Source organism: Artemia franciscana, chromosome 12 (assembly GCF_032884065.1).
Source record: "Artemia franciscana chromosome 12, ASM3288406v1, whole genome shotgun sequence".
In the NCBI taxonomy this organism is placed as follows: Eukaryota; Metazoa; Arthropoda; class Branchiopoda; order Anostraca; family Artemiidae; genus Artemia; species Artemia franciscana.
In genome coordinates, this window is record NC_088874.1 from 16,057,072 (window position 1) to 16,069,635 (window position 12,564).

Here is a 12,564-nt window from a genome sequence, read left to right on the forward strand (position 1 = left end):
CACATCCAACATGAACTCACCTTGGGCAGCAAAATACTTGTGTTGTTTCTTGCTACAACATAAAATCAAATTGAAAAAACAAGTTTTTTTTTTACTGAAAGTAGGGAGCAACATTAAAATTTAAAATGAACAAAAATTATTCCGTATAGGAAAGAGGCTGTCCCCTCCTCAACGCCTCACTCTTCACGCTAAAGTTTGACTCTTTGTCAAAACTCTACTTTCTAACCAATAAAAACTTAAGCGTAAAGAGAGAGGCGTTGAGGAGGGGACAGCCCCTTTCATATACAGACTAATTTCTGTTCGTTTTAAGTTTTAATGTCACTACTCACTTTCAGTTAAAAAAAAAAAAACTTTTTTTATTTAATTTCTGGACGTTTTTCAACTAATGCAGGTTCAAATTTGGCTCACCATAGATGAAAAATTGAAACAAAATTTGCATTTTGATTTTGGCAGATTTATTTTGTATATGAAGGTTTGTCCCCCCCCCCCTCAATACCTTGCTCTTTATAGTAAAGGTGTTAGCACTGAAAAAGCTTTATATTCTATTTAAACGGTCCCCGTGTTTCAGTAGACGCTCTTAAAAATTGGGACAAACAGTCAAACTTTAGCATAAAGAGCAAGGTATTAAGAAGGGAGAAACCCTTCTTACATGGAATAATTTATGTTTGTTTTCAAATAATACCAGTAAATCTGTCTCACCCTCCATGAAATACACCCCTCCCGTCATCAAAAACTCCTTCGTGGAAATTTCATCCAATGCAAAGTGCAACCCCTCCCCCCTGTTCAATTCCCTCCAGACTGTTCTATCTGAGAATCCATTCACCCAGTAAAATTGCTTTGCAGACAATTCAAATGCGTAAAAATTACTTCCTGGAAATCAAAACACGCGGAAAACGCCTTTTAATAATTACCTGGAGCATCTCAACATGAAAAATTTGGCAAAGAGAATGTAAGACAAATACAAAGAATTTCGTGTAGTAATTCTGTCAAATCCTCCCAGTGTAACATTTCCTCTGGATTATTCACCCCCCCCCCAGAAATTTCCCTCCCCAAGGAAGATTCTCCCTATAGAAATCTACCCCGAGCTCAACCCCCTCCTCCAAAAAAATGTCTGTATACTTCCCAACAAAAAATACTATACATAAGCTATGGGCAAATTTCATAATGTTCAGGCCTCTCCCCACAGAGTGAGGGGGGTTATTTTAACATGGTGACTTTGACATCAAAAATAAGTTACTGATGATCATGAATATGATTCCTGAAAAATGGGAAGTACCTAACAAATTTGGGAAAAGCCTAAATAAACCACTGTATAAGAAAGGTGATAAGAGTGAGTGTGGTAATTATTGCTGTATTAGCCTGGTCTCTGTAGGTAGTAAATTACTTAGTAATATGATACTTTTTAGACTGAGAGATGTTGTATACAAAGTTATAAGAGAAGAACAGTGCGGTTTTAGAAAGTGTAGAGCATATGTTGATCAAATTTTCATTCTTAGGTTAATAATTAAGAAGTCCCTGAGTTATCAAATACCTTTGGTCCCCAGTTTTATTAGATTTTGAGCAAGCGTTAGATTCTGTTGATAGAAGAGCTTTAGCAAAGGTCTTCTCCTTGTTTAGTAAATCATATAAGTACATTAGACTGAGTAGTGCTACGTAGGAGAATAATACTACAGAAGTTAAGGTAGGAGATGAGGTTAGCAGATGGTTTTGCATCAAATGAGGAGTTATGCAGGGTTGTGTTTTATACCTTTTTCTATGGATCTTTTTGATGGACATTGTCTTAAATAGCACAGGAAAAGCAAAGGCAGAATTCGGAATCAAATGGGGAGTAAAACTTTCCTTGACTTGAAGCTGGCAGTAAAGATGTTAAAAGTAGAATAACCAAGGCTCATGGTGTTTTTTTATAGTTAAAAAAAGTTTGGAAGGATAGAAAGATAAGTCTGCAAAGCAAGATTAAGATATTGGAAGCTTCAGCAATGACAGTGGTCAACTATGGTTTTGAAGGATGGCTGCTCTGAAAAGCAGCTGAAGATTTTCTAGATGTTTTCCAGAGAAATTGCCTATGAATTGTTCTGAGTACATCCATTACTGCCTGGTGGTTTCAATAAAAATCCAAAAGTTTTTTTTACCATTTCAGTCTTTAATATCAACAAAAGATTTCTAGCTCAATAGCATAAAACGTTTTTTTTAATTCTAGTTTAATAGCAAAATAATCAAAACCAATTTCAGATCTTGCTTCAAAACAACAAATGTAAAAAACAAAATTTACCACAATAGTTTGTTTATTGTTTTACTCAAATAGTGGAATAAATTGTGAATTTAATTTTGGTATTGAATCCAAAAACATAGCTGGCCAACAGGATTGCTACTTATAAACATAAAGCCAATATGAATACCAATTTGAAACATCACCCAAGCACTGCCTAAGTGAAGAGCCATATGCCTTCAAGCTATTTTTTTCCCAGTACTTTATAAGAAAAAGTGGTTGCAAAACTTTGGAGGATGCTTCTTCAATTGTAAATTGAATGCAACGGTGGCTTTTCAGATTACTTTACAAGTTTGTTTGGCTTTATTACTTTACAAGTGATTAATTTAGCAGTTTCAAATTGAGGCCCTTCCTCAGTTGTGTATTGAACGCTTAAGCTAGCTTTAGAGGAAGTTTTTCAGCAACAGAGGACAAGGATGTATCTTTTTTTCTTGATTTCATGTCAAGCCTAGGAAAAGCTTACTCTGGATTGAGATTCTGGAGGAGAGGAGAAGCTATTCCAATATACCCAGATGTAGACTTACTGTCATGTTGTCATAGACTTTTTCTTCAGTTTAGATAAGCAGCAAAATCACACAAAAGATAATAACTTAACTTACAGGTTCCCAGTAGTTATAAGTCTCATCACAGTCAGAAATATTCCCTTGAATAGCAGCTGTTATTCTAGCAATAATCAAAAAAAGAACTGCAATAGAAAAGGGTAGGCCACACATGTTATCATCTGCATTGTGTGGACTTTTGTCAGGCTTTTCATTTGAGATGAGTGACTGTTGCAAAGGTGGGGATAAAGTTTCAGGTTGATAAGTCTTCCTAGCTCTTGGTCCATCACTGAAAAAAAAAGAAAAAGTTTTGAAAGGGAAGTAAAAACATAACATTTTGCACTATTGGCACACCAATGTGGTCTATCTGCATATAGGTACAAATCCAGTAACGTGTAGGACGTATACTTCAAATTTGTAATAAATTGGGAAGGAAGATGATATGAAGGATAAAAAAGAAGAAAGAACTGGGCAGAGGAAGAACTGAGCAGCTGTACATTCAAAATAAGTAAAATATGAGGGCAATTACTGCTTTATCTTTGAATTTTTTGTGTTGGTCTTTACTTTTCAAGCAATTCTTCAAAAATCCCTGAACAAACAAAATGTTTAAAAAAAAATTATAAAAAAAGGAAATATGTGAGTTCAAATTAAAAACTTCAATGACATAATGTAATAATTAGAATATTTTATTTGAAAACAAACATGTAAACAATCTTTTAAACAGCACACTCCATGAACTATTCTACTTCAAGGAGAAGAAGATTTTTTTTTTACCATTTCAGTATTTTAATGCCCAGAAATATTTTTACCTCAGATGTAACATAGCAGTCAAAATCTAATTTCAGATCTTCCTGCATACTTTTAAAATTTGACTGTCATTTTACTCTAAGAATGAAGTAAATTATGCATTTTAGTTTGTTGTTACATCTAAAAACATAACTGCCCAAAAGGTTTGCAACTAGCATACTTGTAAAAGCTTAGTTGCAGGAACTTTGTATGAGGGTCAGTCAATTGGATAGTTCTAACTTCTTCTTTCTAGCTTCTGCAAGTTCTAGCTTCTTCTTTAAGAGTCCAAAGTCACTGGAGGACAAACAGTCTCCTATGCCCTTTTTGCAAAATACAGCAAACAAACTGTAAACATGACAGGTTGACAAAATAACACTGACAGATTAACAAAAATAGAGATAATACTTCTGATTCTAGGCAGCAAAGCCACAAATGCTACTATCCCATTGACCCTTACATTTTATAAATAACAGCAACAATTCTGATAACAAGCAATAAACTAACTTAACAAAAAACAAAAAGGACAATGAACATCAGACATTTGGGTATGGATTGGTACCAAGAATGATAAATAAATTCCATAGGCTTAAAATATTACAGAAATAAACAAATAGTTCAGAATGAACAAGGAAACTAATTCATGATACTAAATAAAACATAGAATACTAATACAATAAATATTAAAATTCTATACGCCTATTCCCTTTTGTAAAAAGTTTTTCTATCTAAATCTATTTTAAAAGCTATAAAATTATTTTTTGACAACATATATATATGTATATATATGTATATATATATATATATATATATACATATATATACATATATATATATATATATATATATACTACTACTACTACTACTAATAATAACTCACTGCAGCACCAAGCCACCTGAGGCCAACACAGCTACGCACGCTCCTCCTCCAACCTAATCTATTTAAAGCCTCCCTCTTTACAACCTCCCAGGAAGTTCCCATTACCTTTAAATCTTTATTAATGACATCCCCCCAACCCCAACAAGGATGACCTGTTTATATATATATATATATATATATGTGTGTGTGTATATATATATATATATATATATATATATATATATATGCTACTACTACTACTACTACTACTACTACTACTACTAATAACTCACTGCAGCACCAAGCCGCCTGAGGCCAATACAGCTACGCACGCTGCTCCTCCAACCTAATCTATTTAAAGCCTCCCTCTTTACAACCTCCCAGGAAGTTCCCATTACCTTTAAATCTTTGTTTATGACATCCTCCCAACCCCAACAAGGACGACCTGCTATATATATATATATATATATATATATATATATATATATATATATATATATGCCTCAGGGAGGGGAATCAAACTGAATTTTTCGTACACCGTAAATATACGGTGAGTTAAACCAGCACCTAAACCTATCCTCAGACAGATTTTCTTGAAAAATTTTCATCACATGTTTTCGTCAGCCTTTCAAAGCACCCACGTTTTAGTCCCATATGTTACTGTTGTTATTACTTTGGCGTCCAATATTCTTATCTTAGTTCTGAAGCTTATCGTTGTATTTTACAAAACATTTTTTCAACTACGAAAAAGATCCCGTGCATTGGTTACTCTAACTTTACATCCTCAATACATCTACCATTTTTGCTAATAATACTACTAAGCAAGGTAAATAAAGCTATCCACTAGATCGATTTTCTCGTTACCTAATGCCACCTCTTCACACTCAATTATTTGTAGTCTAAGTGACCCGTTCTTAACAGTAGTTTTTGAGCCTATTTTTACAACCTGAACGCTTGAAATCATTAAAAATGCAATTATTTGACTAACGTTTATGTCTGATTCACTCAAATCCTGTATAATTAAAGTCGAGGAGAATTTTATTTTCCTTTTTGACACCATGTTCCCCTTCGACGCCATGTTCCCCATTTAGCGTTTATAATTTTCAGAAATAAAAAATATTTCCTTCAATCTTTAACGTTCACGTTCTTTCAAAAACTCGTCATTTTGAGACAAGCTGTAACTTGTACCAAAAGTACAAGGTGTTTATATCATTACATTTATAAAATTTAGACCTATCCATTCTTCGAATCAGAACTAAGATATTAGTCTGACTTTCTCTATGAGATTTGTGTAAACTTGCTTAAGAGTAAGAATAATTTCTTCTTTTGCATGTTTCCAAAGGATTTCAGCCTATTTTCGAATCTGACAAAAATATGTTTCTACGAAGTTTTGGTGGTCGAGAATGCACACGATAACTTATTTGGCTGTTTAGTTCGCAAAGAAGTTGAGAAATATTCTGCATGTGTACCCAATTGACATTTCCATGGCCTTTGACTCCAATTACATTTGTAGACTATTCTTAATTTGGTGAAAACAGAGATCAACCCTTTCCTTTCTCCTCTATAATTAGTTCTACATTCTTAGGGAGTGGATAGAAAACCTCCTTTGCAACGGTAATACCGTTTGGTCAGGCCTAAAACAAGATTCAGTATTTGGCTCAGCCCTATTCAACAATGCTGTTCGAGCTGTTATAAAGCACACTTCTACCTACTTTATTGAGCTGCATGTGAACGCTAGCCGGCTTCGCTGTGTATTTGCTTTTATGGCTTTGCTACTACTTCTTTCTGATAATATCCAAGCATTTCAAAAGTCAGTTGACATAGGTTGCTCTGGCTTTGATGAATTCGGCCTTCAAGTTGCTTCCAGGAAACCTGAGTTTCCCATTTTTGATTTTTGTCAGCTCTCTCGTGAAACTACCAGTTTAGGCTCCGCAATCATTTCTGAATCATATTCTTTCCTGTCTTATCGAACCCTATATTGACGATAGCCACCTCTGCTGCGCGGATGACGTATTGTTTTGTCAAATATGCTAAATACCTAGGTTTTCTGTTTGGCTCAAATGTTAAGGTTATTAATGACTTGTAATATCAGCGCTGACGGAGAAATTGAGAAGATCTTATGGGCTGTGTTTGCTAGTGTAAAAGTAATTTCTTGAAATAACCCTGGGTAGGATCCAAGTTCATATTTGGACTCATGGTCGATATATTTCAAGTAGTATAGAGTTTTTGCTATCTTTTTATAGAATCGCCCAGTTGGCAGAAAGAATATGTAAATCCTGTGAAATACTGTGGGCTTTTCAATTAGTTGTGTAGTGTAACTATTTGGGTTCTGTTTATATCCTACCAAGTTTTCTTATTTTGCATGTGTTTTTGCTTTTTCTATTTTTCCTTTTTTTTTCTTCTCTTGGCTCATTTGATTTTTACAGAAGGTTGAAATAAATTATTATTATTATTGGTATTATTATCAGAAAATCTATGACTATAATTAAATATAACTGACTGCTTTTTGCTCATTATCAGAAGAGATTAAACTCTGTGGAGTTCAAGAGCGTATAGTACCTTAAAATCATTTTCCGAGTCTTACCATTCCTGTCCTATTGACTCACCGTCTCAAAAACGAAGGGGTCCATTAGCGAGTTCTCCCAGGGAACTAGTGGTCTTCGGGAGCTATTGAAAATTCGTGGTTTAACCATGAAATTTGGTTGAATCTTGCGTAACTTTTGCTGTTTGACCTATGTGATTGTATGGATGAGTAGGGTTAAGGCCTCATTCAAGTGCTGGTCTATATTAATCACTAATTTAGAAAAACAGTCTTCCTTTTCTCCTTCTGTCTCTTTTTTTTTTTTTTTTTGTGTTTGTGCTGCAGCATTGGTGATTTCTCTTTTCATGATATATATATATATATATATACATATATATATATATATATATATATATATATATATATATATATATATATATATATATATATATATATATATATATATATATCATTAAAAGAACTTTGACATTCATGTCAAACAATTCATTGTACAAAATAAATTAAAAAAAGAAAAAAAGAGTCAACAGTTAGTTTAAAAAGTCAAAAATAAACCATTAAATGAAAGTGACCATTCTTGGATATAAAAAGTATTTAAAGTATGATTTCCCTCATATTGTACAACCCTAACTTTTCCCTCAGCTTCAAAACCCTGCCTACTTTACACATTTTTAGTTTGCCCCATGGAGGAGGAGGGTCAACCAGAAATGGATGTACTTCTAGAATTAGTATTTCTAAGTGCTATAGTATAGAAACTATAGCATATGGAATTTATATCTATCAGCTGTCAGGATGACAACTATTAGTTTGAAACGAATTTCAAATAAGGAATCTAATGGTAGGCCTACACCTAGAATTTTATACTCCTTGTTTTGTATAGGCTATGCAATAGCCTATATGGATGGGCTAGAGATGAATTGTCCCAAATACAATGTTCTTTGTGCTATGTTTTCATATGAAATATCACATTTATGCTCTTCTTGGTAAAACTTTACTTTTGTCACAAGCTGTCTAAACTGAAGAATAAGCTGCAAAGCAACATAGTTTCCAGTTTCAGCACAGAGCCCTGAAATTTGCCTACATGACAGGTCATACCTATTGGAATTTTGACAAAACAACATTTTACCTTAATTTTCATTTACCAGCTGCTTTTTCTCTGCCTTTAGTTCTGAAAATGTAATCCCTGTTATTTTAGTAGAATTTTGAGCCATATCAATATTGTTTTCTTTCAAATTTAGGAAATGTATTTGCACATCTTTAAAACCTTATGAATTGGGATTGAGCTAATTTGTGAAGCTGAAAACATTTGGTTGTACTGTATTCAAGCAGAAGATCTATTTTACAAGATTCACTTGTATAACACACATATTTTGAAGGTCATCAAAGGTCAGGACCCTCTAGAGGGAGAAGGAGTGGAGATAGGTACTTCAAAATACCTTCCCAGGACATACTTTAGCCTGTAGACCCATCCCTGAAAGTTTCATTTTCCTAACCTAACCTTTTTTTGAGGTAGCAAGAAGTCAATCAACTAGAATTTTACCATATAGTTTTTGCCAAATGTTAAAAACCATTTGGTAAAATTCTAGTGACTTCTTGCTATCTCAGAAAGGGTTTAGGTTAGGAAAATGAAACTTTTGGGGATGAATCTATAAACTAAAGTATGTCCTGGGAAAGTATTTTGAAGCAACTACACCCACTCCTTCTCCCTCTAGAGGGCCCTGACCTTTAAAAATATGTGTGCCTATTTTATAAAAGTGAAACCTTGCAAAATAGATCTTCTGCTTAATTGAAGTACAACAAAATTGTTTTCAGCTTCTTAACTTTGCTAAATTTCATTTTATAAGGTTTTAAAGATACACAAATACATTTCCTAAATTTTGAAAAAAATAATGAAGGATCAACTAAGGTATAGGGAGAGGAACGATTTGACTTGTTGGATTGAAGGTAAGATTGAAACTGTTACTGCAGAGGTGCATCTTGAAAGCAGAAAGATTCCATTTTGCCTGTGTACCAGCCTCCTAGTGCTGTTCTAGAGGAGTTCTTTGAGGGTTTTGAATGTTTATGTCACAAATAGGAGTGAATAATTTAGATTGCAATTATGTGGGTGAATCTAATTTTAACCAATTAAATCTTAATGGGGTGAATCTTGATTTTTTTTTTTTTTAATTTGATGGTTTCACTTAATTATTTTCCCATGTCTGTAATTTCAACTAGAATAACTGATCATTCAGCAACTTTAATTGACAATATTTTTGTGCCTGGTGGTTTTATTTATAAATGTGTTTTTGGTGTTGTGATTATACCAGGATCTGATCATCTACCTATAATTTGTTCATTCAAGTCTTTGAGTAGAGGAAAGTTTGGGAGTCAAGAGGGAGTGAAGGCAAGGCAACTTAAATCTGGCTCAAAATTCTACTCAAATAACAGGAATTGCAATTTCAGAACTAAAGGCAGAGAAAAAGCAACTGGTAACTGAAAATTAAGGTAAAATGTTGTTTTGTCAAAATTTCAATAGGTATAGCCTAGACCCATCATGTAGGCAAATTTCAGGGCCCTCTAGAGGGAGGAGTGAAGGTGGGTACTTAAAATACCTTCCCAGGCCATACTTTAGCCTGTAGACCCATCCCTGAAAGTTTCATTTTCCTAACCTAAACCCTTTCCAAGACAGTAAGAATTCAATTAACTAGAATTTTACCAACCATTTTTATATCCAAATTATATGAAACAAAATCATTAGGAATTGGAATGAAAATTATTTTCAAGGGTCCTAAGAGGGCTTGAAATTGAATTTGCAAGATGTATAATTATTATATCCAGAAAGACCACAAAAAATGCATCTAGTCGTATGTTGACTTTATTTTTAGGTCAATTATATGAACTGCTCAATATTTACCCATAGCCCAAATTAGGCCTATACATTTTTCAATGCATTATGCTCTCATAACTTGTTTTTATAGTTTTTCTTTCATCACAGTTAATTTAGTTTGGAGGTTCATGGATCAAAACCCTCTTTTTAATCACAAAACAGAACATGAATAAGCAATCTATCAATGCTTTCCTATTTTTCTAGCACGTCTCCTTTAGGAGATTTGCTATTCTGCAAATTCACCAAGGTGCACACTTTTGCCAAAGTAACAAATATCAGTTTTAGGCTACAGCCTATTTTTAAAAAGGACCAGTTACTGGCTCTCTTAACAATCAACATATATTTAAACTGCTTAATAGCCTTGAATATTCACCTCGACATTTCCTGCATTTTAAAAGTTTAAAAATACACAACTTTTTATTAGAGGCGAAGTTGTGACTTATCACTAAATTTAGTAGTAATAATCAAGACCGCCGAAGCCAACGTCTTTGAAAAAGGTACTACCTTGTTGCGCAATTCGTACATACGATACCAGAGATTTCTCTTTGGTTAAACAGTTCGTGGTAATGAACGGTAAGTAAGTAACGATGATGCTCAATAGTAACTGAAACTCTTAAAAACTAAATTTTGGTATCAATAGAGATATCAAAGAATTATATTTAATGGTGATTCCGAAAATACGATATACATTGTGTTGTGTTTTGCCAATCAAAAGTTACAAGTTTGAAAAAAACTTGCCTGATATACGAAAAAACGGGGAAAACAAACACATAAAAGTCAAGTTATCTTAATTAAAATCACACAATCGGACTAAGTGTATCAGAAAACATTTCTGTATAGGTTTTAAGCTCCCATCAGCAAAAATGTACAATTGCGTATTTCTTGTCAGAAGAAAGATCACGGAGGCGCATTTATTATTTTTTCACCAAAGCTGATCGTGTTGAACAAATGCTCCTAAAAATCGGGAGAAAGATCACTAGAACGGAAATTCAAAACTGCAGTACCTAATCTAAGTGTCTAAAAAGATTGAAGGGTAGCTTGTCCTCCTCCCATGCCCTCCCCCCAATTCACTTTATCGACATTTTGAGATAACTAGTGTCCTTCCCATAGTTGACAAGTCCAAGACTTATGCCTTTAGAGATAACATGACCCATCACAGCCCTTGCAGAAAGTTCGTTAAGTTATGAAATTTGCCCTGGGAGGTATGCACACATTTTTGGTTTGGCGGAGGGGTGAATTTTCTATGAAGGTATTTCCCATAACGAGAATTTTCCGCGTCGAAGGAAGCTTCTGGGAAGGGGGAGTTTTCAGGTAAAATTTTACCCTGGAGGAATTTGCTAGAATTCCAATTAGAAACTCTTTATATTTGTCTTACTTTATCTTTACAGACTCAATTTTACATAAGAAGATGATAAGGGTAATTGTCGGGGGGTAAATTTTCACCGGGATTGGATTGACTAGAGGATCTTTCCGTAGAGAGAACTTTTCCTATGAGAGAGGGACGGGTTTTCCAGCATTATTTTAAACACGAACAGAAATTGAATTTTAAAAAAAAGAAGTTTTTTCAACTGAAAGTAAGGAGCAACATCAAAACGAACAGAAATTATGGGTATATGAGGGGGTTGCTCTCTCCTCAATACCTTGCTCTTTACGCTAAAATTTTACATTTTGCTCCAATCCTTTAAGATCCAATAGCGAAACCCAATTTTACATAAGAAGATCCAAGGTTCTTTTAATTGTCGGGGGGTAAATTTTCTGAAAGTAAGGAGCAACATCAAAACGAACAGAAATTATGGGTATATGAGGGGGTTGCTCTCTCCTCAATACCTTGCTCTTTACGCTAAAATTTTACATTTTGCTCCAATCCTTTAAGATCCAATAGCAAAACGCAAAGTTTGTTTAACTAAAACAACAAGAAGCTTTTTCAAATGTGCTAAAAAAAAATGTTGGCATGAAGAGCAAGTTATTGAGGCAACCCCATTATATATGTAATTGCTTATGTCCGTTTCAAGTTCTAATGTAGCTCCTTAGTTTCAATTGAAAAAACTTGTTTTTTGTTTAATTTGACACAAAGTACGAGGAATTCAAAACAATAATGGAAAAAAAACTGGATAAAGCGGGTTGCAGCAATGCCAAGTGAAGCACTTTTTCGAGCACAGTCTAATATAAAACGCAATACAATTTTTCCTTATTTAAGTTTTCCTTTGTTTCCTTAAGTTTTGACTTTCTATCTGAAAAATTCCGAAGCGCCCAAATTCAGATCTGAAATCAATTGCCGTTTCCATTGTTTGATATTTTTTGGGATTAAAAAATTCATTTAAAAGACTAAATGGATGGTCAAAAGCCATAGACGTTCCTAGGATTGATGGTGCCTGGTGAAAACTTAATTACAGCGCCCTTTATCGAGTAAAATATAAGCAAAAAAAGCTGAATCAGAGTAAAAAAATTATCAACGCGGCCAATCTTCCAGCCATGCCCCCCCCCCTCAACTGCAACACCCGGGGAAGCTGCCGCGCTCCCGCCCCTCCTTCCTGTGAACGACTATGCCAAAAGAGTATCGTTGATACGGTTCGTCGCCCTTTTGGTAAGAGTGCCACTTAAAGGTTTTAAAAGTTTCAAAGCTTTCATTTATGTACTTCGGTAGCACACTTATGCACATTCTAAGCAAAATAAATGATCAGCAAGATTTGATCTACACGCATCAAGTCAAAA

General features: G+C 34.1%; 1 protein-coding gene across 1 annotated transcript in view; it reads right to left on the reverse strand.

Annotated features, from left to right (window-relative positions):
* The window catches only part of LOC136033741 (alpha-1,2-mannosyltransferase ALG9-like), an 86,321-nt gene extending 76,298 nt beyond the window's left edge, over positions 1–10,023 (reverse strand). Inside the window, exons 1-2 of the mRNA XM_065714636.1 lie at positions 9,880–10,023; positions 2,866–3,094 (exon numbers count right to left, since the gene is read on the reverse strand). Of these exons, the coding sequence (XP_065570708.1) occupies positions 2,866–3,094; positions 9,880–9,905 (255 nt within the window). The 5' untranslated portion in view covers positions 9,906–10,023. The remainder of the gene's footprint in view (positions 1–2,865; positions 3,095–9,879) is intronic.
* Between the last annotated feature and the right edge of the window lie 2,541 nt (positions 10,024–12,564).